This window comes from Nanorana parkeri, unplaced genomic scaffold (assembly GCF_000935625.1).
Source record: "Nanorana parkeri isolate BGI_ZX_2015 unplaced genomic scaffold, ASM93562v1 scaffold1019, whole genome shotgun sequence".
NCBI lineage: Eukaryota > Metazoa > Chordata > Amphibia > Anura > Dicroglossidae > Nanorana > Nanorana parkeri.
The window spans coordinates 251149-278962 of NW_017307287.1; the positions used below are offsets into that span (position 1 = coordinate 251149).

A 27814-nucleotide genomic window follows, 5' to 3' on the forward strand; every position below is an offset into this window, starting at 1 on the left:
ACACACACACACACACGTATACACACACACACATACACACACACACACACACACACACACACACACACACACACACACACACAAAAAAACACACACACACACACACACACACACACACACACACATACAAACAAACACACACACACACATGATTACTCATTCTTCATATGTGATTTTCACTTGCATACCTTTTACGGTGTTGTAGTGGATGACACCCTTTTTTCTATTACAGTTATTGACTACCACCCTCTGCCCCCAGTCTGCTGACTGGGTGTTGAAAGAGCAACCACAGAAAAGGTTATCCCTCTGCTTACTCTGCTCTCTTCCACCATCACCATGTTCCTTGCCAACATACAGCACATAATGTCCAACAATAAATTGCCTCTCTGATTTGTTTCCTACCTGAAGGAAGAAGCGAGGAAGGGCAGACAGCCTATGGCTGTAGGATTCTACTTTTTTTCCCCTCTGCTGTCTGTCCTTGCCCCTGGCCATACAACCCTCATCCCTATACACACACACACACACACACATGCCTTTTGCTGCTGCCTGCCCTTTCCCTGTGTTGTGGAAGGGCACTTCCTTATTGCCTGTTAAGCCGGTGTTCTAGTGAAAGAACACTGGCCTCAGAGGCTGCCCGTCATCCTGACCAATCAGAAAGCTGGCTGGTGATTCATGAGGTGCCGTACGGCTTCCTGATTGGTCAGGAAGCCATGGTGCTCAGCGACACACGAAGCTAGCTTTCTAGCCAATCAAGAAGCCGTGTGGCACATCATGACCCACCTCTCGGCTTCCTGATTGGCTAGGATGCCGGCTACACTTGTTCCTAGGCTGCCTGGCTTCCTGACCAATAACTAAGCCGGGAGGTGGGTCATTACATTGTGCCTGTCTTCCGGACAGGTTAGGAAGCTAGGCTGCTTAGCAACACTTGAAGCCTCCTAGCCAATAAGGAACCCGGGAGGCGGATCATAATCATCCACCCGGCTTCCTGATTGGAAAGGAAGCTGGCTCCATGCTCCATTGGCACTGCCAGTCAGAGAAAGATCTGCCTCTGACTGGAAGTTCGGGTATCGGAGGTAAGTATCAAAGCATTTGGGCGAGTACCAGTACTCGCCCAAATACTCGATATTGGCACTGATAACGATACTAGTATCGGTATCGGTGCATCCCTAGGCACTACAAAGCAAAGTAGCTGGTTTGTGCCCTTAAAGAGGAAGAGGAAAATAGTGCATTAGCAGCACTTGGAAAAAAAAGTCACTTCTATGTACCCTTGAGAAGGAATAAAAAAAGGCTTTGTCAACACGTTCACCAAGTTAAGGGAAAATCCCCTGCAAAGTGAACAACCTATCTGTCTTTAGTAAATCAAGCCCATTGTGTTCAGCTCTCTATTCAGCCTAATATAATCAAAAATATAATTTCACACGAGGTAATGTTTTCCCAAAAAACTAAGGAATAATAACAAAGACAAGCTGAAAAGGTAAGACTTAATGCAATAAAACTGAAAACCTAAATTCAAGCTTTTTTATTACCATAGTGATGTATTATGTAGCTATGGAAAAATATACCCAATACATATTAAATAGAAAGCTTCAAATACAATACATATTCTATGTATTGTTAAAGCTGTATATGTAATTACCTTGATAGACAAAGTGAAATCCTTTCGATGTCAATGGTCCAATAGTTGTAAATCTAACATTAATCTGGTTACCAGAACTTAGTGGAAGCGACTCTCCTACTCAACAAAATAAATAAAACAAAATTTATTAACAAGCCAACAGTTGTTGAATTTTGATTGTGTTGTGGATAAAAATGTTTTATGCAGATAAAAATAAAATATAAAAAAGCACTTTGTATAAGAGCTTATCAATAATCATCACTCTACATTGTGATTTCAGACTCTTAGGGATTCTACTTTTCATAAACAGTGTGTTGGTTTATTATGATATGTTGGCTTCTCTTTGAAGAGCAGAATGCTGATAGTTGTGAACAAATACTACAATATTGTTTTCCAGGGACTAAAAACAAGAACCAGAAGAACCAGTTTATAGTTGAAAGATGACACATTTTATGGACTTAGCACTTAGATTACTACCAAATCATATAACCATTCTTTCAGGCACATCCATGTTCTTAAGACTACATTCACATTGTGCAATTTTGATACCTGTTGCATAAAAACCCAAATCTTCTAAGCAGAAATCTGTATGCAATCATATGTGATGCAATTATATATGGTTTGGAATAGATCACTGTCCCTGAAAGCATGATAGCTGCAAACTGCATGTAATCATATCAAATACAATTACAAGTGGACTGCTGCTTACAGATGTGACCGCAGTCATCAGGTCATTGACTTGAATGGGTGACAGTGGCTTCATCTAAATGGGAGATTTGGAATTCCTGCTGCAGAAATTGCAGTGTGAATGAGGCATGAGGCTTAGCCTATATATTGCTGTATTTTCCTATTTGAAAAAGATACGTAGCAGTTCAGGTGGCTATACAATGAGGTGTTTGAAGAGATCTGTGAAAGTGATGTTTTCTTTTTACACATAAGAAAGTAATCTTCAATTATAGAAACAGTTTCTGGTTGCTGGAAATACTGTGATGTAGAAGACATTAAACTCTCATGAACACTTTAACTTGCTTGTTTCGTAACCCTCCCTTGACCGGAAGTTTTTGAGTAGATTCTCAAACCATATTTAGCATTGTCACTAAGTGTCGGTTAACTTGACTATAACTATGACTATTTTGTTTAGGACAACAGTGGCTTTTGTTTGGTACAATATTTTAATGAAAACCTAAATATTATTTTTTTTATTATAAGTTGGCTAATTGTAATGACTTTTTTTAATATTGTAATTGTGTTTGACATTTGACTTTTTTTGTGTGAGTACAAAGAGTGAGAGGCATAGTGCCATTTGCAGGCTAGAGAGGCCTGTTTGTAATAAAAACATCCAGCCTGCATGTGATCATCACAGTGGCTGTCATGGGGCAAAATAAGGAACCTCACTGATTACTTCCCAATTGTTAGTAGGAGACCTTGGGGTTGATTTACTAACCTTATAAACACACCACGAACAAGTATACATCTCTGTAGTGTGTTCCCTCCCAGCATGATCTATTGGTGGAATCTAGACACCTTTGTAGTGTGTACACACCCAGCAGGTGTGTTGTGCAAAGCCCTGCATGAATTGCAAGGTGATGTTGTGTAAATTGGCTCTACATTGTGTTGCTTGCGTTGATGAATGCAGGAATGTAAATGCATGAGCTAACCATTTTTGTCTAAACTGTGAAGCAGCATTATATATGCATCATGTGCATGATTTTTCCATATATGGTATTAGTGGAAATATGCTTTTAGAGACTTTTTGGTTGATAAATACGTTTTGCTGTGTAAAAATCACACGCACCTAGTGCGTGCGTGTGTTTAGGTTAGTAAATCACCTCCCTTGGCTCCGTTCACGTATCGCATTTTGATTTCAGCGTGGTTGTTCTTTCAGCAAGAGGAACCATGTCTGGGAACATTTCAGCCCTGTGGTTGCCTAATATCAATAAAGATATTTAAATAATGTGTTGTGTATGGTCAGCATAACAGTTGTCCCTCATTAAAATGGCACTAAGACTTTGGGGTCTATTCACTAAGCTGCCGTAGGCAGCCGAGTGAACAACCGACCCGAAGTGAAGTGAGCCGAAGCGGCATTCGGCTCGGCTATTTTGCTCGGTACCTCTGTGGTACCTAGCAGAAAAGAAAAACAGTTAAAAAAGTAGAAAAAATTTAAATAGAAAACATTTGGGCAGAGCTAGCAGTGACAGCTAGCTCCACGCAACTGTTTTATATTGGCCAGGCGGTTCTGCTGCCATCAGAATAAAATAAAATAAAAACCCATAGGAATGCATAGCTAGATTCCTATTGGCTATTTCACTTTGCAATCGCCAATAGCATACTAGCTATTGCACCCGCCCTCTGACAGCAGCAGTGGGCGGGTGCGATAGATAGTTTGCTGTTGGCTATTGCAAATTGCAATAGCCAATGGGAATCTAGCCATGCATTCCTATGGTGTTTTTTTTTTTTTTATTCTGACGGCAGCCAACGGCTCCGATGTCAGATAAAAAAAACAAACAACAGAGCAGGAAAATGTTTACTCTGCTCAATCGAGCCAAGTAAAACTTTCCCGGAGAAAGTGCTTCCCTCGGGCAGCCGGGAGCCGCTATCTAATAGCGGGAGACTCCCGGAGAGTCCGGGAGAGTTGGGCTATCTGGAGATTAGCATCCCTGGTTACGTGGTAACCAGGGACGCTGATCTGTCTGTGCAAGTGGCTGGAGCCAGCCGTGAGATGACGGCTGGCTCTGCCCAGCAGTCAGTAGCAGGCTGTTGGCCAGCCAATGGCCGGCCGCTTGGCCAGCTTCGGCTTTCACCTTGGCTCAGTCGAGCCGAAACATATGCCTTCGGATCGACTGAGCCGCTCAGCCGACTTCGGGAACTGTAGGGGCTATAGTGAATAGCCCGTACAACAGCCCTTCGGTTCTTCTGAACCGAAGGGGTCCTGGGGCCGAAACTAGCCGAAGGATCACCTGAAGCTACGGCTAGATCCTTCGGCAGCTTAGTGAATAGACCCCTTTACTTTTACTACCACTGTTATCAACTTGACTTCTACTGATATTAATTCAACTAGCATATTGCTTATTATTTGATGCCTACAACTGCTGCAGCCTTACAAATTGTAACTTCAGTCTCCTCAAATGTAAATTACTTATTGGTGAACTTATTATAGACACCTTCACCATTCTGCTTGCCTAAGAGAGGACAGCTTTAAAAAAAGTTATTCTGTTGGACAGTCCCTTTAATCATGAATCATCTTGAAAGAGGCAAAAAAATATAAAACATGTGTTAAATGACCCATTGGCATCTCTGATAAAAAGGTACCTGAATGTGATCCTGAGAGAGAGGATAAGAGAGGCGACTGTTGGGTTGCTCCATCATATACCTCAACAACATCTTGGAGAGACGTCTGGAAAAACACAAACTGGCCAAAAACCACTAAAGAGCAATAACCAGTAGCAGAGAAAGAAAAGGGAGAGAAAAGAGAAAAAAAATCATGTTCCAAGTTCATGATCATTAAGATTTTTAAATTGTAAAAAAAAGTGACAGTTTGTAAAAAAAAAGGCAAATAAATGCCTATAATTGATTGCATTATCGATAATGACAGTAATAATAATAATAATATGTTTTTTTACAGCAAACATAAAGAGTAAAGCAACATTGATGCAGGTTTGCTGATTGCAGTTTATTGGGCAAGACATGTCAAATAGTAAAAATTAGTGGCTCCTTAGTGGCTCATTTAAGTCTTATGATTTGTGATTGTGATCAATTATTTGTTAAATTTAAAACTGAAGGGGCTCTGCAACACACTGCATTGGTATTACTAAAATTTCTGTTCTATATTTCAGACATTTGCCCCATGTGTCATTTTTACTGGATAGGTCTCTTTAAAGCATTGATTTCTGATCATGAAGCATTTCTTAATCATATGAACCCAGACACAAATTTTCCCCTATCCTTAGATATTTAAAAATGTTTATACATTTTGTCCCAGTTTCTCTTCTCTGATTGTGATTATTATACAGTTCATCCAGTCTTACACATATAGATACTGCATGAATAGATCCATTTTCACTAATCTTTACTCAATATAAGAAGAAATTCTAATTATTAACAAAAGCCAGATAACAGTAAACTTTTGCTTATTATTTATTTATACCAAAGTAACAAAAAAGCAAAGATTCCATGGGTCATTTTTTATGATTTGCTGACAATTTTAAGTTGATGCCAAAATATTTTTAAATAAATCTTACAAAAACAAATCATAGGGCTCTTCCTAATGAAAAGTGCAAGGCGTACACATGCAATACCAATTCATCAGAATCCATCTTGTCCTGCTTTCACATACATAAAGTGAATTCTGGTAACTGAAGAAGGGATTTTGAGCAATCCAGGTAAAAAGCAGGATGACTACTGGAAGAAAGTACAACATTCTTATAGTTTCTGCATAGCAGTAAACCTAAGATACTAAACTGGACATCAGTAAGAGAAACAAGAACCACTGCAGCTCAAAGTGATAGACTAGGCTTTTGCTCCTCAAAATAAATACAACATAATGTGATTATATACTGCATATCTCACAAAATAATACAAAATATAAATAAAATGACCAGGATAAATGAAATGAGCCAGCTAGTTTTCTGGTGGTTTGGATACAGCCTGTATTGTAAACAGACAACCTAAAGTCGGTAAGACTTTGAAAATGTTATTTTTGCTGAAGAAAAGCCGTATGTTATGTTTGAAAACCCCTGCGAGGGAAAACCTGTGTGGACTTTTGAGTTGGATTCAATAAAAGTGGGAACAGGAGCCCTTAAAAAGAAGACATAGTGGAAGAGTCCTTAATGCGCTACCATTTTCAGCTAAATCTCACAACATACATACATACATATATGCATACACATACACACACACACACACACACACACACACACATAATAGTTTTTAATGTATTTCTTTTTTTAGTTAACACAGTCAGAAATAAAAAGCTTACATTTTAAACAGTACTTTTTTCAAGCCAACTAGTGAAGCTTTAAGCAACAAGTTTATTTACTAAAGGAGTAAAGCCTGTTCACTTTGCAACATGGTTTCCACGTATCTCGTGAATATAGTGAATTACATATACCTTGTGAAAGCAGAAATCCTGTTTTTTTTAAAATTCTTCGTGAAAGGGATGGGGTATTTTTTGAGAAGCGAGTTTTCACTTAGCTTCACTAAGCTTAGTAAAAATTCACTTTGCAGAGTGAACTTGCTTTATTCCTTTAGTAAATCAGCCCTATTCATTCTGAACTTTACTTTGCCACACTGCCTTCAATGCATGTAATTACTCTTTTTCTATCACTTTTTTAAAGAAAGAAAAATCATGTGTTTTTTTAAACCGTAAACAGTTACTATGTAGCTTTTACATCCCAGCACAGTGTCCTTTTGTGGTTGTTCTGTACATTATTATACTTTTTACAATAAGGTATTACAGTAAAAGGATGGGTCGCTGTTTAAGTGAAAAGTGATCATTGATCTTTAGACAAAATATGTATTTATTTTGAATTTTGTATTCAAATATGGCACAATCATAAATTATATATTTAGATTTTTTCAAATAAAAAGACTTATGTATCAATACAGATGTATTTACATTCTACTGTGGTAAATCAAAGATTTATGGAAAAAAATTATAATCTTTAAATATTATAAGAAAATGTTGTACGCTTTCCGATAATCAGAATTTTAGAGGATGATTGTGGCCACTATTCGACTGTAAGTATTTTAACAAAAATTAAAAAGGGATGCACCATGTTTAACCTCCTATTCCATTGTTAATGAATACAAAACAAAATACACCCATATTTTGGAGAGTTAACTTTTTATAGATCTACATTAAAACTGGACAGACTTTCTGCCAAGAAAATGAAACACATGGGTGGCTTTCCTATTTTGCATAAGTTTGCATAAAATAAAGGGCAAAGGGTCACCTGAGTCCCAATGCCTGGAAAAATGCAAAAGTAAATTCCGATTTTGCCTTTGTGTGGTTGGCTCTGCTTGCCAGACTTTTTATTCTCTCTTCTGTTTATTTGTATACTGTTTTACATTAGCAGTCTACTATGGGAATTAGTATGATATATGTAGTAACATAAAAAAGTAATACAAAAAATTGTGACTAAAAATTATAACAAAAGTAGATAATTTATATTTTTAAGTGATTTAACCTTTTTTTGAAGATTATTTTTTTTTTTTACTGGTCTGGGACTTATAGAAAAATGCAATTTTGGATAAGTGAATAGCATTCTTGCCTTACATCTCTGGGTTTTGAATCTTAATCTCACAAGGGACACCATCTGTATGGAGCTTGCATGTTCTGGTTTTAACCCAAAATATGTTGTAGTAGGATTCTGTAGATTTTGAGGTAGCAACACTTTATCAGATGCAAAAGTACATAGATAACATTCATTTACTTACAATGAGAAAAAGACACTGTACAGTAAATGCATGTCATTTTTATGTATATTGTGCTTTTGGATAAGCTGTATACCTCTAATCTGGTGGTTGTCTCTTAAAGTATTAAAGTCCAAATAACAAAATGTTCTCAGCAGAAAAAGCAAACAAACAGTTTTTGCTGAAATTCTTGCAAGAAAAAAAATTATTGGCGCTCAAATAGAAAAGAAAAAGGCAGGAATTTTAGGGGTCTATTCACGAAGCAGCCGAAGCATCTAGCCGTAGCTCCAGCTGATCCTTCGACTAGCTTCGACCCCAGGACCCTTTCATTTTAGTAGAACCGAAGGGCTGCTGTACGGGCTATTCCCTATAGCCCGTACAGCTCCCGAAGTTGGCCGAGCGGCTCAGTCGAGCCGAAGGCATATGCCATTGGCTGGCCGAAAGCCTGCTTCTGACAGCTGGGCGGAGCCAGCCATCATATCATGGCTGCCTCCGGCCACTTGCAGAGAGATCAGCATCCCTGGTTACCAGCTAACCAGGGACACTGATCTCCAGACAGCAAACTCTCCCAGGCGCTCCGGGAGTCTCCCGCTGCTGGCCGCCCAGGGGAGAAACACTTTTTCCAAGAAAGGTTTACTCTGCTCTATCAAGCAGAGTAAAACTTTCCCTGCTTATTTTTTATATTCCGACATAGTGATTGACAGCAGCAGAGGGTGGGTGCAATAGCTAGTTTGCTATTGGCTATTGCAAATTGAAATAGCCAATAGGAATCTAGCAATGCATTCCTATGGCAAACATTTTATTTTTGTTTTTTGAAGGCAGCAGAACCGTCCGGCCAATAGAAAACAGTTGGACGCAGCTAGCTGTCACTGCTAGCTCTGCACAACGGTTTTCTATTTATTTTTCTGTACTTTTTTAACTATTTTTCTGTTCTGCTCGGTCCCACAGAGGGAACAGCTATTTACTCACTGCTGCATCTATTAGAGTAGAATAGAATAAGAATAGACCGAACAGCAGCGAGTAGCCTGCCGGAGGTTCGGCTTAGCCGATCCAGATGTTGGATAGGCTGAGTCGAACTCCTTCTGCACTTCGGGTTGGCTGAACATGCCACGTGAAGCCACCCGATGTATGGCTGATTTTGTACCAGCCTGAAGTGAATAGCCGAACAGCGTTCGGCTCACTTCGCTTCAGGTCGGTTGTTCACTTGGCTGCCTACGGCAGCTTAGTGAATAGACACCTTAGTGTTAAATCCTCATAAAAAACAGTAATAAGTTACATCACTGTTTAGCAACCTTCTTTTCCATTATGGCACACTTTAAATGCAAAATTTTGAGGCACCTCGATCTAGAATGTCATAGATTTTAAGGGGGACCACATGCAAAAACACACAAAAGTGGGTTTCACCTTTCACGTCAAAGTGTCCCCTTAAAATCAAGATTCCCCCCCTTCTTCACATCAGAGTTCCCTCTTTGCATCAGTAGCCCCCCCTTCACATCAGGAGCCCATATTTTGCATCAGATGCCACTGTTTCATATCAGAGTCCCCCCTTTTACATAAGATTTCCTCCCTTTACATCAGTAGCCCCTTTACCTCAGTCTTCATTACCCCTTTCACATCACAGTCTGACTAACACAAAATTTTGAGGTACCCCTGAGGAAGCCAGAAGGCACCCTGGTTGAGAAAGGCTGATTTATATCATATAATCTATATATATATATACACACTAGCACCACTAAAGGAAAAGTGATGCAGGTGGCTCTAGAAAGGAGAGGATTTAAAGCTCCAAGAATATTTGATACATATTGTTGGCAAAATAAATTGTCAGCACTATATACAGTAAATACCTGTAATAAATACATAATAAATATGACACTAATATAAATTTAGAGTGTTACTAAACAATTGATGGAAAATGCCATGTTTACTTTTCTCATGAGCAGATCATTAAAATGACTATTCACTAAATTTATAGTGTGAAGACTATCAACTCCTTTAGTAAATAAGACCAATATTGCTCGGTTGCCTTTCAAGATAATACTAGCTGTGATGAACTAAGGATTGCATGCACAGCTGCAAGGTTTACCTGGAAATGATTATGAAATGTTGCCATCTTTCCAGCAAGGAGAAGTCTATTTGCATTTACTAATGACTTTGCCACCAAGTGGGAGTTAGTGATAGATTAAAAAGTAGTATAATAGACTAACCCAATGAATGAAGAGAAGCAATAACTGAGCCTCTCAACACTTATCAATTCAGACTTCTGTAAGAGAGGAGAAAATTTCAGATAAAAATATATTTGCAGAAGTATGAAAGAGAGACATCTGTCTTCAATAAAATAATAGAAACAGATTTCATTTGGATCTCTGGCTTCTGTATAATTTTCTTCCACATAGGCCCAGAGGTTGGATAACACCTGTATAAATGCAATTTAAATAGAATATGAGCGTAAAATTTTTTTTGCTTATTTGTGTCTAGCTTTGGGGTAACTGTACATGCCGCACATAGCTTTATATTATCGCTATCATTTATGAGGAACCTCTAAAGTTCAACTGACTAGTTTCTTCTTGGCCTTGCTTTAATATTTATAAGGTTTTGTGGACCAAGCCTTATTAGTAATTATATTTTGCACCAGCCCAGAAAAAAACAGACCTCCCTGTTGTAATATTGTAAGGACTAACACACTTCATAAAGGCAATAAAGTAAATCAATGCAAACCAGCTTACTATACACAAAAATAAAATGAATCATTCATTTTCTAATAGTAATCTTAGAAAAATACAAAGAGAAATTTAAATATACCAAACATATGCTGGGAGAAATAGATAGGCTGCAATTAATGACCCCTTTCTGGCAATGCTAACTTGCTATTTCATACTTGTTCTAAGCCTGTGGTTTGGTAAAAGTAATAGAGACCTAACAAGCCCTTATAGCACAGATACAGTGACGGGTCTTCTTTATGGAAATATCAGGGGTCTATTAGACCACTAATGTCACCTATGGACCTCCAAAGAAGTTGATTTTTCTCAGCAGCCAGAGAAATGAAACACTGAAAGATTCCAGTGATCAGAGGAGAGATCAGCCACTGGAAGTTTGCTGATCTGCCTATGATTAATGTACACAGACCCGCCATGCTGGTCCCAGGCCCGGAGCCCGGGATAGCCGGCAGCAGTGGCAAGGGTGTGGGGGATGTACACACTCCCACACACCATACAAGCGATTGAACATCTCTTTAGCCACCTAAACGCTTGTGTGTAACAGCCATCTCTGGCTGTGAAATGTTTATAGTGTCCTCCTCATGCACATGCTAGGGGGCACGCGAGAGCAGGAAAAAAAGCTGTTACTTACGGCAACCCACTCTCAAGTCTTGTATATAAATACACAGGCGGCAAGTGGTTAAAGCTGAACTCCAGGCACCTAAATACACTGATGTAATACATATATAGGGAGCTGATTTCCCTGCAAAAGTATAGATGAAGTAAGGAAGCACTGGAACATTTAAAAGGTACAAGAGCCTGCTGTTTGTTATGGATAGGCTATTAGTGGGCACCCTGTTAGTCAAGAAATTACATAAGTTTAGTTACTGGCTCTGACCAGCAGATGTTTTGTTTGTATTATGCTATTAACTTTCTGTATAAAGCCCTTCCGCATTGAACTGTGTTTACTCTTTACCTCAACCTATCCGTCTATCTCCCACCTTGACTGCCTTTAGGCGTTCCCTAAAGACTCATCTCTTCAGGGAAGCCTATCCCACCTCAACCTAACTACTCATCCATCACACCATCACATTCTCAAACAATCACATTCTCATACCATCACATTCTCAAACAATTCATGCCCACACAGCTACCTCCTCATGTATCACTTGCCCCTCCCTTTTAGATTGTAAGCCCTCACGGTCAGGGCCCTCCTTACCATCTCGTCTTGAATTGTATTGTGATTGTAATGTCTTCCTTATATTGTAAAGCATTGTGCAAACTGTTGGCGCTCATAAATCCTGAATATTAAAGGAGAACTATGACATGAGTGATTTCCACTCACCTCATAGTTCTACGCCGACCTGTGACAATGAGACTGTCACAGGTCGGCTCAGTAGATCGGGAGGTGAGAGAACACATACCGGGTTCCCTCACCTCTCGATCCTGTCACGGCTCTCTGCCGTGACAGGGGGAGGGGCTGGATTCCCCTCTCCCCGCTCCGATCTGCCAGCGCTGACTGGCGGAACGGACGGGGGAGGGGGCGGGTACAGCTGGCTCTGCCTCTAGATAGGCAGAGCCAGCTGTCACTCACGCAGCTGGGCGGATCCCGTCATCTAAGTCGGGATCCGCTCCAGGTGCGGCGTCTCAGTATACCGCGAGCTGTAGCTCGCGGTATACTGAGCTTAGGGTAACGGGAGGACGCTAGTTTGTGTCCTCCCGTTACCCTAAGGAGAACTATGGGGAAAAACACTGACCCCATAGTTCTCCTTTAATAATACTTACTGCCTTGCTAAATTCCTGGGCTTAGCACTGGACCTTAGCTATTGCAGACAACTGCCATTTCCAACTCTAGTGCTGGCAGAGGCCCTTAGGAGCTGCTAAAACTGGCTGAAACTTTAATATGGTGCTGAGACAAATAGGTGCTATCGCAGCACCATTTGAAAATGGCGGATGAGTAGCTAAAAATGTTGTCTTTCTTTGTTACATTAAAACCTTCATAATGCTTTGTTCATGCTCAATAAAAAAAATCAAGACACTGGTACATTTTATTTTGTTTTTCAATACAATTTTTTATTCTAAAACTAATGCTGCTAAGTGCTCCTAAAGAATGCATTTTCCTAATGTTTATGAAAATTGTTCTGCGGTGTAGAAACAAGATGTGATTTCTAACATTTAAGAAATTAAATAGTTAGAGCTGTGCCCTATCACATGTTAAAGCTCGTTGATCCTACTGAGTACTATATCACTGCTGTATCCTTCAATGGCTGGAGTTCAGAGAGAGAAACCAGTGAAAGCTTAGGGTGACCCAGGAAACTGTCACTTCAGGTAGTGTTGGTTTCCCTGCAGACTTGGGGGACCGTTTCTCTGAATCAAAGGGAAAGTTCAGCAGTGTGGGCAGGTGGAATGGTTAATATATACACACACTCTTCTCTTTTTTTAAGTTATGCCTTTTCTGAGACAATTTTATATAGCTACAAGGTTTGTTTTAGGGTAGATGTAAAACCTTTCACCCAGAAGGAAAGGGCAGTATGTTCATTCTTATAAGGCATGCCTTTTTTGAGACTTTTATATAGCTATATGATTTAGTTCAGGGTAGATGAAAACCCAGGTTATTTTTTATTTTCGATCTTTCAGTTCATATCACACATCTGTTGTGCTGCCATCCATTTTTCAACGGACGTTAACGCAAGGCCACTAAAAAAATGTATTGGGGTGAATAAGACCAGTTCACGCCACTGTAATCGTGTAATTGTGTTCTGTTGCAGTGCAATAAACAAAAGTAGAGCCTGTTCTACTTTTTTCAGTGCAATGTAACATACCTGAACAAAAATGGATGTGTAGGCAATGCAACGGAATAAAAAAATATAAAAATACATTTATGTTTGTCCACTAAGGACATGTTAGAATAATTATTGGCAAAAAAGAGAAGAAAAATTAGAATATTGCAACAGAACAGAAGTCAACAAAGGTTGAAATTACAAGTCAATGGACCCTATGTTTACTTTCTGATTTTGGTGTGAACGGGCCCTAAATCAACAGCAGCCATTGTTCAAATCTGATTTTTTTTTCAAAGTGTTTTTAAACTTATCATAAGCATGCTCAGTATATACATTTTAGGCAGTGCATTATCAATGATTAACATAATGATTATTAATATTGCTCTTAAAATTATAGCTGGTGATCCTGTCATTAAGGTACTTATTCAGGCACTTCCTGTTATAGGGTAGCAAAACTCCCTTTCTCCCAATTGCTCTCCTGCAGTGTCACCTTGCCAATGCACTTCCAGTGGAGGCTATACGCCACCAATGCTTATTGCTCAGGCATGTACCCCCAATGTAACCATCAGCAAGCCTAAGCAATGACATTTAGCCATCCCAGGAGAACATGCATGTAGACAAGTGACTACAGAGGGGCAACAGAAGATCAGTAGTGTTAAGATATTAAAAAAAATAAAAAATATATAAAACAGTGAATTTCTAAAAGGAAAAAATGCCAATTGTTTATGATACACTGCGGTTTAGCAAACTGAAATGCCATCCATTTAGAGTTTACAAATATAAATGATTCACTTTGCAATGTTTACTTTGTATTAGCTCTTAGCTTAGTAAAAAAAGGTGAAATGGGTTTCTTTGTATTTACAGTCATGTGCAATGAGCTCTTTTTGTCCTATAAATATACCACTGAGAACATCTTGCTATATCTCTTCTATAAAAGAAAGGTCTTTTAATCTGGTCGCAAATGTGAGCTTGTGAGTTGATAACCTTCTGTGCTCTCTAAGGCTCTGATGCAAAAATGCGAACTCCATGCTTCAGTTAAAATGTGCATGTTTTCGTGCCACAAGGTTTTCCGCAAATGCTATGTGTGAAAGGAGCCTTATTGTAATGACTGTAATCAATTACATTGTTCTCTGAGGAATACAGTATACATATCCGTGATCAAATGATCATTTTACCAAACCCAACATTTTCTTAAAAGCCCCCGTCTCCCAAGCGCCTGCATACTTGGGTTTGGTAAAATGATCATTTGATCACAGATATGTATACTATTTATTGATTGGGGTGTGAAACAATGCTCTCACTCCTACTATGCACCAATAATTGTATGCACTCTGAGGAATACAGAACCACACCCCTCTTGTGAGCAATATGAGAGGGTGGGTTTCATATTCCTATCATGGTTATGTTGTCCTAATACAGGAGGTCAAATTAGTTTTGTCATGTTAGGACAGGAATTGTGTTACTGGCAGAATCACCAGGTGAAAATAAATGAAAGGATGTTTGCAAAAAAGAGAACTAAATCAGCTACCATATCTAAGGACTGGTCAGCTGATATATATTACATTTTTGTTTTTGGGTTTAGAATTTTTAAAAAACAGAATCTTTGCTAGAACCTGATTGGATGATTGAAGTAAACACAGATTTATCCCATTAACTAAGCGAGTGAGACAGTGAACACTTACTTTGCAAAGTGATCATGTGCAATACTTTCCGTATATCGACACTATAGACTTGCACTTAAAGTGTATTTCCACTACACAATATTTTATTTTATTTTTGTTACATGATCCCATTCACATAGCATAAGCTAAAAAGAAAAAAAAATGCATCCTGCAGTTTCAATTGCTTTTACTTGGGTTAGGGTTTTGGGAATTAACATTTCTTCTTGCTTATTTTTCTTTGAAATATTAGTAGTGAGGGGTCTAAGGTGGCTTGTCCATTGTATGCTAATGAAGCTTATCAGATAAACACAATCTTCAAATTTCCATCTTTAGTCTTTCCATTAGGACAGATCACTGTGAAGGGGCTGAGAAAAACCTGGATTCAGCCATCTTGCCTGCTGTAACAAAACATCTAATAAGGTAAAACTTTTTGTTAAAGGTTTTTTTTCAGTATGCGGTGTGAATGGGAACACATATAGATGGGTTTTCTCAAAATTTGACTGCAAAAGTGGAAATACACTTTAAAGAGAAGGAACGCGAAGAACAGTCATTGTGCAGTACAACTAAGCAGGACACTGAACCTGCCTGTATAGAACATCTGCCCCTATCTACACACATAATAGCAAAGTACACGGAGGAACACATTTTATAAAACACTAACATCTATTGATTAACTCATCTACATCAAGCTGGTCTCATTCATTGGGTGAAAAGATTATAGTTTCACTTAAACAAAAAGTTGCCATTAGCCATTTGGAAAAAAATATCTCTCTTTAGAAAGGGAAGTCACTCTACAGCATGTAGTAAGTCAACATAAAGTATCCACTTGGGCTCTTTTATAGCTGCAATAAATAATATAATAAAGCTGTATAGGATTTTACAGCTTATCCAGTGTAGTGCTTAATAGCTCAATTAGTTCTGCAACAAACTGAGCTGAAATCAGAAAATAAGTATATCACTACTGGTAAATCAATAGTCAAGGAAAGGGAGCGATAACAAATAATGTAAATTTACCGTGACAACCAGAAAAAGAAAAGTCACATTTAAAGTAAATGGAATGGTGTAGGCTATGCTGTATCTTTGGACTATTAATTTGCATTATAAAACAAAAGAATCAAGATAGTGTGCAACATTCATAATGTACTTTATGTGTATTTTGAAGTGTTTTTTTTTATTGAACGCCTCAATGCAATATAGAGATGGAGAATAATCATCCATTTAAGCAATGGTTTAAATGTAATTACAGCAGAAATCAACAGTTTGTGTGTTTTGATAAGCGCATTTGGGTTTAAAGGAGAACTATGAGTTGAGTGATTTCCACTCATCCTCATAGTTACAGCCAACCTGTGACAAAGAAGCTGTCACATGTCGGCTCTATAGATCGGGAAGCGAGTGAACACATACCATTGCTCGCTCACTTTTCAATCGTCTCCCTGCAGTGAGTGATGACTGTCAGTCAGCGCTCCCCGCAGGGATTCCCCCCTCCCCTCTCTGATCCTCCAGCACTGAGTGGAGGAACGGATGGAGGAGGGGGCGACCACAGCTGGTTCTGTCTCTAGATAGGCAGAGCCCGCTATCACTCACGCAGCTGGGTGGGTCCAGACAGTATTGTCGGGATCTGTCCCGGCTGCAGCGCTCTCAGTATATCGCGAGCTAGCCCGCGATATACTGAGCATTGTGTAATGGGAGGAGGTTAGTATATGCCCTCCTGTGACCCTAAAGAGAACTTTGGGGAAAAACACTTACCCCATAATTCTCTTTTATCTCAGTTGTTTATAGCAGAACTCCTGTCAAAAATAAAAAAAGTTTTAAAAAAATTCCATTAAAAAAAATATAAAAAATCATCTTTTGCTTCAATTCTTACCTATAATCCGGAGTCACGCTCTGCAGTACAATATTCTCCACCACTTGATGTTCTCAGTCTTTTGGGTTGAATGTCAGCCAGCATGATTCAACCCACTTCCTCTAAGCCCAGGCTGTCATGGAACCACCTAGCCTATGAGTGGGCAGTGAAGGCCAAGCAGCACAATGATGAGCTAATTTTTCTGTCAGTCTGTTTCCTTCACCTATCAGCATCATTGTTGTTTACACATGGACTGAATAGCTCCTTGTGCTGCTTTTTCCTCCCACTCTGAGCTCTACTGTTCAAAGGTTCAGACCAAATCAAATTCAGGTACTTGCACCGCTTGCAGTTAAAAAAAATGAGGAAATAATAAATACATAACTTTATTAATTCTTTTTTATATATACTTAGAGTGCACCCTTAAGTGGGGGAAACAAGAGATTGCTTACAAAAAACAAAAACAGAGAATGGATATCTCAGATTGGATATCTTCTACTTATCAAGCATCTTCCATATTGTTAGGTGATCTTATGCAAGAGATGCAACAATGCATGTACCCAGAAACCTAGGTTACCTTGCCATTCACAAATAGCCTATTGATCAAATAATAACAGGGTTATTCACAAAAGGGTGAAACGTTTGGAGAAGGCAGGAGAAGTGAACAATCTAGGCCAAAATAGCTGATTTGGAAACATTCTCCAATTCAGCTCACTTTCCAGTTCAGCTATGTTGTCCTAGATTGTTCCCTCCTCCTGCCTTCTCCAAACGTTTCACCCTTTTGTGAATATCTCTCTATATGTTCCATCTTAAACTTAACAGAAAAAACCCGCTGGTGAGCTGTATCATATGCAAGTCACAGCAATAGATATTCTTAAAAAAGCACAGTAATAGAAAGTAAAATCCACAATCTTTACAGCAGAACTCCAGTTAAAACTTTTATTAACCCTTGCAATGGGGCTACTCCTGCATTGCAAAGGTTAACTGCTCATTTTTGCCTAGGGCAAGATAAAAAGTTATACTCACCCAATCCTCTGAGCTCTTAGACTGGTCCCTGGAGGCTCTTTCCCTTTCCGTTACAGCAGTCTAAGGATCCAGGAGTCACCACATCCAATACACTGTATAGAATGTGAGGACACTGACACACATACCATAGCTGCATCACTAAGGAGGAGACAGGAAGGAGGGAGCACTGTGACAGCCAGCTGGATTGGTGGTGCAGGTTAGTATACTTTGGTATTTTTTACCCTAGGCCAAAATGGGAACTTAACCCTTGCAATGCAAGTCTAGCCCCACTGCAAATATTACTAAAAGTTTTAGCTGGAGTTGTTCCTTAACAGTTTTGCAAAAAAATGCATATTTGCATGACACACAAGGCAATTGTTTTTACTTCTATGCTTCATCATTATGATATACTAGTGACCTAGGCAAGGAAACACATGATGCACATTTATTTATTATTTATTTTGAGCAGCAGGATTGGTGAAGAACCATCAATGTTGAAGAAAAAAATATGGACCCCGCGGTGGCAGTGTGGGTTGGCAGGCTGCCTGGTTTTATCCTCCAGACCGTACTTCACTACAGGGCACGGTAGCAGTGGCGTAAGGAGCCATTAACACTGGCCGCGGCTCATTCATATGCTAATTGCGGGATTTGCATATTAATGAGCCGCGGTATTCATATGTAAATCCCGCCGTGCTTCATTAATGTGCAAATCGCCCTTCCCACTCCAAGGGAACTGAATGAGGGGGGTGGGACAGGGGGGAGTCAGGTCAACACACTGCAACCTACTCTGTGTACCCACCCACATTGCCCACCCACTCTGTGCGTCCATCCACACTGCCACCCACTCTGTGCACCCACCCACATCGCCCACCCACACTGCCAAAGAAATGAGCGAAAGTGGGTTATATTGCACTGTGTAATCCTTCTTTGGTGTGGCAGTGCAATAACAACTTAAAATAACACTGCCAATCCAGTGAAGCAGGGGCAAGTGGGGTTACAAATTATAAACCCCTGTAGTATTTTAAATTATAATTATAACCCCCCTTGTGTGATTGCAAATTTCATTTTCCCAGCTTTATTGGTCGCACGGTTAAAGAATTAGGCCTCGTTACACAGGACATTCTGGCATTCCTGCAGCAGAAACATATATATTCTTGTGACAGGAATATCGGGTGTCCCACTTAGATGTGGCCGCTGTACCCACTGAAGTTAATGACTGGGTGACAGCGGCCATATCTGTAAGCGGCAGTCCACACGTAATGTACGCGATATGATTAAATGCAGTTTTGAATAGATCACTGTCTCTGGACGCACGTATCCTAAGCTCAGGGACACTGATCTATTGCAAACGGCATTTAATCGTATTATATAATAATAATGATAATATATGCTGTAGTTCAAGCACCAGAGGGGGGTGCAGGTTGGGGGGGCCCTATACAAAATTTTACTATGGGGCCCTGTGATTTCTAGTTACGCCCCTGCACAGTAGTTATATAGGGTCTGGTGGATCGAAACACAAAGCAAAGCGAGAAACCAAGAATACAACACTTCTAAAAGTGTCATATTTTGAACATTCTTCATTCAGTGGTTTCCCTTCATTACATCAAACATCAATGGTATGGACAGAGGGAGAGGTGAGTCTTACATTTGTGCGTGTGTGTGTATGTTTACTTTATTGAAATAGTCTATTTACCGTATATACTCGAGTATAAGCCGAGATTTTCAGCCCATTTTTTGGGGTGAAAAGTGCCCCCCTCGGCTTATACTCGAGTCAGCGCCAGCGCGTCTTCTTACTTACCTCGCCGAGCGTCGCGTCACTGCTGCTCCGGTGTGCGGCGCTCCGAGCGGGGTCATCAAGTATATACGGTACATTGATTCTAAAATGAAACCTTTTCTTAGCTTTTGAGCTTTCTTTGTGAAAAAGTTAAACATATGTCAGGGGTGTTATTGCTGTTTGTGTAACTGCTGGTGAGATTCCTCCTCTCGATTAGTCCTCATATCCAAGTTAAAGGTTTTGACTTTTGATATACTGTAAGCCTGACCACCTTGCTTCAACAATGTTAATAGAAAAAATGAAGACCTGTTTCCTCTTTACTGGATAATATCCTCTAAATTGGGAGTAGACCTTCACCTAGAAAGCTTATTATTAGACTGGTTTGGACTCTCACCAAGTTTTTGTAAAAACAAGAGTTAATATTTTATGAAGTATACACTTCCAAGCTTACAGTATTTGCCTGTTGAGGTGCTGAGGTTTACCTTTGCTCTGCATGAATTTATGAATAGTTTTAGTGCGTTTAAAACCTTGACACTCTAAGTAAATCTGGCTGAGATATTTAAATATACATGCAGTGCACCATCATGTTTTTTCACTTGGCTGATTCATCCTTAAAGTGCTTTTGTAGAGGAATGCTGAGGATATACTTAGCTATGCACCAGCTAATCGTTTAGAATTATTAATGCTAAAAATAAAAATTGATCTATATTTTGAAAAAAGCACTATCTTTGTTTATTGTCATAGTTATGCATAATTCAGACCAGACGCCAGTGGGGATCCCCAGCATTGTCTTGGAGTCTCTTTTTAAGCTTCATGTAAGAAAATGCATTGCTGAACTCTGTTTCTAAAAATACTAGTCAACTTTCTGTCATTATAATCCAATTGCTAAGCTAAGTAAAGTGCAGTTTGCAGACCTACCAATCAGCATCCATCCAGTTATTTACTCTCATCTCGATCACAATCATTTTGTGAAAAGTCAGACCTATTCACTTAGAAATTTTGGAAAGCCTTCGAGTGGCCCTAGACTAGTAAGCTAAGAGACCTATTATTTTCTTCTAGACCCTTGGTTCTCATGTGGTGGGCCCAAAAGTGGGTCGTGAGCCCATGTTCATTGGGTCGCCTCATGCCTTCCACTGCACTAGTTGAGAGACTCAACATATCCAATAGCGCAGCACTGTCAGTTCTCATGCCAAGCAGATATTCAAAATATGTCAGCTTGTGTCAGCTTGAGATAGGGTGGGCTGGGGGTATAACCCCAAGGGAGCTCCATCCATACGTGCAATGCTTACAGCTTCCTCGTGTCACCAGAGTGACATCAAATTCTGGCTTCTGGCCCCTCTAGAGGGAGTGCAAGAGAGCTGTACAAGCAATGCACATATGGATGCTACTCCATCACATCACAGCAGCCCACACTGAACCCCTAATAAAATTTTGGAGTGTGTATGTGTGTTTGAGAATGTCTGTGAGTGATGGTGTCTGTGGTTGTGTGTGTTTTAATTCCAGTTTTAATTGCAAACTATAATGCAATCACACGTACTGTGTCCTGGTGCGGGAAGTGCATTGCAATTCATTTGAATGGCACTTCAAACACACCTCACACCCACAGTTTGATTGCTTGCACCAGAACATGCGGTACTGCAATGCTGTACGTTCCAGTGTGGTGCGACTTGGGTTGTGAATTAATGACCAAGGAAAAATTTTGGTTCTGAGGTTATACAGGTTGAGAACCACTGCTCTAGACCATTCAGTCTATGACAAATTTGGCCATTCAAGGTAATCTGCCAACTGATTTAGCACCTACACACAACATCGGGGCTGTGCATGGTACAAGAGGTCTAGGAGAGCTACATACAAGATTAAGCACTCATATAACTGCAGTTTTTGAATACTGAAGAGATTGTCAGCTTCTAAAGATAGGATTGACCTGAACATCCTGCCAATAATATGTAAGCCACTTTCTGTTGCAGGCTGACAATAATAAGCCACTGCATAACAATTAACCGCATGGCTGTCAGCCTATAGTAAGCACTACTTCAGTTGGCCATCATACTACATATCAGGTCTGCTGAAGGCATGGGTAGACCTGATAAAAAGTTCAACAGTCAACTGAAGAAGAACACGATATGCTAACAATGCTACCACTAATTGTAAGGCAGTGTAATAGCTTTGTCTGCCTGCAACAGAAAGTGGCTTACTTATTACGGGCTGGATTTACAGATAAGAAACTTTGCAACAGATTCACAAAAATGTATTTGCATAGGAAAACTGTATACAGTAAGGCATGATAACAAACCATAAATTATCTGAAAAATCTTAGGTGTCTATTCACGAAGCTGCCGAGGGCAGCCGAGTGAATGACCGATCTGAAGTGAAGGGAGCCGAACAGTGTTTGGCTATTCACTTCAGGCTGGTACGGCTAATTTTTAGCATGTTCGGCCGACCCGAAGTGCAGAAGGAGTTCGACTGAGCCGATCCAACATCTGGATCGGCTGAGCCGAACCTCCGGCAGGCTACTCACTGCTGTTCGGGCTATTCTTAAAGATCCACTTCGGTTCTACTGAACCGAAGGGGTCCTGGGGCCGAAGCTAGTCAAAGGATCGGCCGAAGCTACGGCCAGATCCTTCGGCTGCTTCGTGAATAGACCCCTTAATGTCAATGTAATGAAGTTGCATTCACATCAAATTGGTTCCCAAAGATATAATATTGTCAGCCACTGCATAGACAATGCAGTAAACACAGGACCGCAGTTTAGGTCAATATGCCTTGCACACATCTCTTTGCTGCAATGCAGTGGGTCACCAAAAACTGCAGCATGCCTTGAGGGTCCATATAAATAAATGCCAATGAAGTATAACACATATATAGTGCAAAATGATTCAATGTAACCAGAAAACAATACACATCTTTATGCTTTTGAAAACATCTGTTTGTTGGCAAAATCAATAACAAAATCAGTTTGGTTCCTATCCAATAAAATTAAATTAAAAAAATTAAACCAGCACAATAATAAGGATGGCAGATGGGAATTTGGCCTTTGCTACATTAACCACAATACGGCTTCTTTACCCCCTGTTTAGAAGAAGCATTCTGCCTTCATTAGCAGCTATTAGCAGCAGGATTATTTATAAAACATTGCAGCAAAACAAATCATAATCATTTCCCTAAAATAATAGTAATAATGGAGCGGTTGAATAGTTTGTACGTCAAATGTTCTCAAACGGCTGGAAAACAGAATAATAGGCAGTATCTTTTAACTGCTTTACTGCCAGTTCAGGAGAAAGGCCTCTATGTGAATCTTCATTCTATTGATATAATATAGACTATACCCAAGCAGTTTATTCAATGTTGTCCCATTTTCAAACATTTTTCAAGGAGCCCATCTTATTCACAGATTTTGAATAGTGCAAAATGAAGACTCAGATTCCAGGGGGTCCCATGGGGATGCTGACATAGTTCTGATATATTCACAAGTCAGTTTCAGCTTTTAGACTTTCTTTCATAAGGTGAATATCAAGGTAAAAATTTGTATTGCACTCAGTATAGGTTAACTTTATGATTATCAAATGATTGCACTTAATGTGGTTCATTTTCTTAAGGCAAATAGGCTGTTAACTTTAAAAGGGAATTTTCCCTAAAGCTTAGCAAATAAGGTAACTTCTACTGACTTCTTTCATGCAATCTAATGTAAGCAAAACATTTTATTTCCCTTGCTTATGATTGGGTATTCCAGGAAAAGTTAATGTTTCACCATATGTACTAAGCCAAGGGTAAATTCCCTTAAAAAGTGAACAGTATATTTGCTCTAGAAGTGTTGTGTTTATATTATTTGCCACCATTGCATGTATTGTGTGCACAGAGTTTACGGCCATATAGAGATTAGCGTACGGGGCAAAGTTCATTTCATAGGAAGTTCAATGAAACCAAGGAAAAATCCACAAAACCCGAACATAGTCCCAAACTGCACTGAAGTCTATGGAAGACAAATCTTGTTTTATTGTCTGGACTTTTGTTAAGGCCAATTTGCAAGATTTTGTTAAAAAAATGGATAGCTGGGCACTGCCAAGGGGCTCATGTAGCAATTCAAACTTTTTTTTTTTAATACCATTCAGCAGGCAGAGGGTTTTTGAACATGAGTATTGGTGCTAAGTCTATTTTCTTCTTGGGAAACATAATGGAACCACTCACTACTACGACTACTGCTTTGGCCATGCTATGCCCTCCATTGTATTCCCTATGTACCCCGCTACAGACTTGAAGAATGAACACAGGAATATTGATGCAAGATTTTAACTTAGTGTTTTGTGGCTAATGAGATACACACATACATACACACACATATATATATAGAGAGAAAGTGAGAGAGAGAGTACATACATACATAAATACATATTGCTTTATAAGACATATATAAATGTTTCTACTTTTGTTTCACTGCCAGATCACCCGATCCATACATTCCTTTCTATTTACACTTTGAAGATGTTTTTATTTTTGTCAAAGCCTTTGTCAAATAATTGACTGGAGTTTGGCTTTAACTTGAACCTAACCCATGGATTAGACAAGCTATCCTCAAATATAATATACATGCAGGTACAGTATTGCTATGATTGTTCATTATTCTTAATGGTTTTTTTTTTCAAATGTGAGTGTCATCAGGTCCTTCATCTAGGGATTAACCCAAGATCCAATAAATCCAAGATGGTACTAACCTTTAAAGGTTTTGGGGAACCCTGCTCTCCCTATACCCACAAACCTTTACAGACTTATAATAACTCTTTATTAAATATGTAATATTGTTATGGAATGCAAGGAGTCTTTGTGCATTACAAATCCTTGTAATCACCTTTTGCTTCAGTGCAATCTACACATATATGTAGCTCTGTAGTTCTTCCTTTACTAGGCCACAAAGCCAACAGGTTACACTGTAGCATGCACCAATACTGCACTGCACACTGGATATTAAAATCCCCCACCCTCTCATTACATATGCATTCATTGATGGTCACATACCAAAAGAAATATAAGGTACATGAAGGCTTATTTAATTAAGTAAATAATAACGTGTACAGTTGAGAAAGTGATAGGATCCAATTAGAACTCATCTATCTGTGTTCCAAAAAAGATGGAAGTTAGACAGTGAATGAAAGGAATGGACTACTGTTCCTTGTCATCACTGCAATTTTGTATGTTGTGGCAATATTAAAGCGCAGTTCCATCCCCCATCCTTCACCCTCCCCCCATGGACGTCCCTGCACATGACCTGCAAGGCACTCTTCTTCTAGTTGGTTAAATGTCCAACTTACTCTATCTAGAGACAAAGACTGCACCTAAAGTGGAATTTATCACTTTGGTGGCCACCATTTGGTTGAATAGCCAGATCCTTACAAACGTCTGACACAACACTCAGCTTGATTCCCCAATTATGTCTTTATTCCTTACTATGGATAATCTGGATAATCCATCATGTAAGAATATAATATAACGCATTTGGATGGAATTTGGAATTCAGTTGTGGATGTGCCACCTTTACAGTTCCATTACATAATACACTAGCATAGGCTCTAGGGTTATACTAATTGTAAAAAACATTTTACAAATAGGAAATTTTAGACAATAGACATGAAATGGCACATTTTATTTAAATATTTATTTGAATTATTTCTTTGTCTCAAGAGCTGTGGAGCACTAGCGTTATGTCAATAAAAATATAATGAATAAACTAAGTGTCAGCTGATGAAATATTACATGACCCATTAAAAGTGACATTTGATGACAAAAGACTTGACCTATTACTCATTTCAGTTGATGATAGATCATATTAACCATTAAAAGTGGCAGTTGATGATAGATTACATGACCTATTAGATTCCTCACTTCCTGCTTCCATGTAATTTAAACTGCCCCTAACTTGGAAGGTAATACCTTCAAAAGACTGTAGTCAGCTGACAATGGCACTTGTTAAATCCATTCTTAAAAAAAACAAGAAACAGACACCACAATTCTTAACAATAAATCTGAAAATGTGTCAGGACTATCACGGTGTCAGTACCCTGCAGTTTAAAATGCCTCAAATGTCTATTTTGTGCTTGTAAAGTGGCATGCACCAATTTTACTTTCCCCATAAAGAGCTCCAAATTAAACAATTATCAAAGCGAAGATGAGCTTACATACTTAATTGATTACTATGACTAGTCAGCCTGATTAGAATTTCAAAGAAATGTCTCCAAGTTGCTTATTTCTTTGTCACCTTCTAATTTGAAACCACTAATTAAAAAGTGGTGCAGCTTTGTGTGTGGAACCTTTACATCTCATCATCCTACCAACTATGGATAATTCTTTTTTTTTTGTTTATATCAAATTATTCATTTGATCGTTCAACTGAAACCAATTTACACCTTTCCACGTTAATGTAATACAATACAGCCCAGAGCTATTTGATTTTCTCCACTGGACTTGACAAAGATAATACAGCTACATTGCATAAGAATAAATCATTTGCAATAGAGGACGTCTCACTTTACCTAGATTCCTGATGGCACATGTGAAGAATATTAACCTAATAATCACACATCTCTTCATGCTGAAATTACAGTCAAGATGCTGATCTTAATTAAGACTGCTTTATGTGATTATTGCTGCTTTCATTACATTTAACATCTAGCTACATTGAGACACAAATGAGGAAGTCACTCTTGCTTTATTCTTTTCAGCAGTTTTATGCACACAAAGGAGTAACCTGAAATTTCTATAATGTTTCACCACACACAGCTGACATTCTTGGAGGAATAAACTGTAATTAAGAAACCTTAAGCTAGACTAAATTACTTTTTTGCTGTTTTAAGTGGCAGAGTTGTATAGATGTATATACTCTTTAGCGTATGCTCATCTTTCCTTTGTCCAGCTGTCACTTCATTCAGCACTGGTAGCACTGGTAGCCTGCGAACAGTTAAATAACACCATGTGACAATGTTGGGGCAATCATTTATCAAACTGTGAGTCTACCCTGTGTAGGGTACAACTATAGCAACCTGTGGCTTACACATCACTTTCCTTTGCTGCTGCAGCTGTGTGGTACAGGAAAATAAAGTAATTATGTACTGCTAAGGAGGGCCAAGTAAAGTGAACATGTTGATTTGCACTACATGGGCAAATGCATAATATAAAAGACAACAAAAAGACGGTGGTGTGTGTGTGGAGTGACAAAGAGAAGAATGGGAGGATGATAACACAGTGGGAAAAGTGTGGGTGTTCATACTTGGGAAGCAAGACTTTGGCTTGAGAAAGAGGCATTCAGCCTCAAAACGCATTGCCTCCCACGTACGATCCAAACACCATCTCTTATGATCGTGGTTTTACCCCCGTATAGCACCTGTCAGCCGCCGCACTGTCACAGACACAGTGCATGGCGATTTTCCATTCCAGCTAGTGTGGCTCAATCTGGCCAGCTTGCCCCGCCACCTTTACTGTTCCAATGTGAGCCACCTCTTACACTTCTCAGCATCATCAGAGAGCTGTTCATCATATCACAAAACACGACAACCAACAGCAAGTTAAAGGAACCCTTTCGTATCTAATCACAGCTATACATCTCTTGAAGGATGCTGAACATCTTCAAAAATGTATATTTTCTGAAAGCAGAGGCTCTGTAGAATAAAAATATGCTAGTTGTAATTTTTTATGTTGCACGGCATTTGCACAAATGTGTATCAAATAAGTATTTTTAGGATAAAATACACTAAAATTAAATTTAGTGCACAATAACAGAATACAATACCAAATGTTTTAGTAAAATATAAAAGATGGTGTCATGCCGGGTAAATAGATACCAAACATGTCAAGCCTTAAAATTGCGTGCATCCACAAAACCGCAAAAAACTACCATATCCAAAATGTTCTTATAGGCGAAGCTTTAAACGCTTTTACTGCTCATCAGTTTAGTGGTAACAGTGACTGATGGGCCTAGAATTATTTCTCTCACTCTGACGCTCGGGACGATATGTAACATGTGTGGCACAATTTTCATTTTTTGCGTGTA

The 27814-nt window shown here is 39.1% G+C and overlaps 1 protein-coding gene across 1 annotated transcript in view; it reads right to left on the minus strand.

Moving 5' to 3' along the window:
- CSMD3 (CUB and Sushi multiple domains 3) overlaps positions 1-27814 on the minus strand; it is a 576345-nt gene that overhangs the window by 233842 nt on the left and 314689 nt on the right. The window contains exons 29-30 of the mRNA XM_018567203.1: positions 4925-5038; positions 1637-1732 (exon numbers count right to left, since the gene is read on the minus strand). Of these exons, the coding sequence (XP_018422705.1) occupies positions 1637-1732; positions 4925-5038 (210 nt within the window). The remainder of the gene's footprint in view (positions 1-1636; positions 1733-4924; positions 5039-27814) is intronic.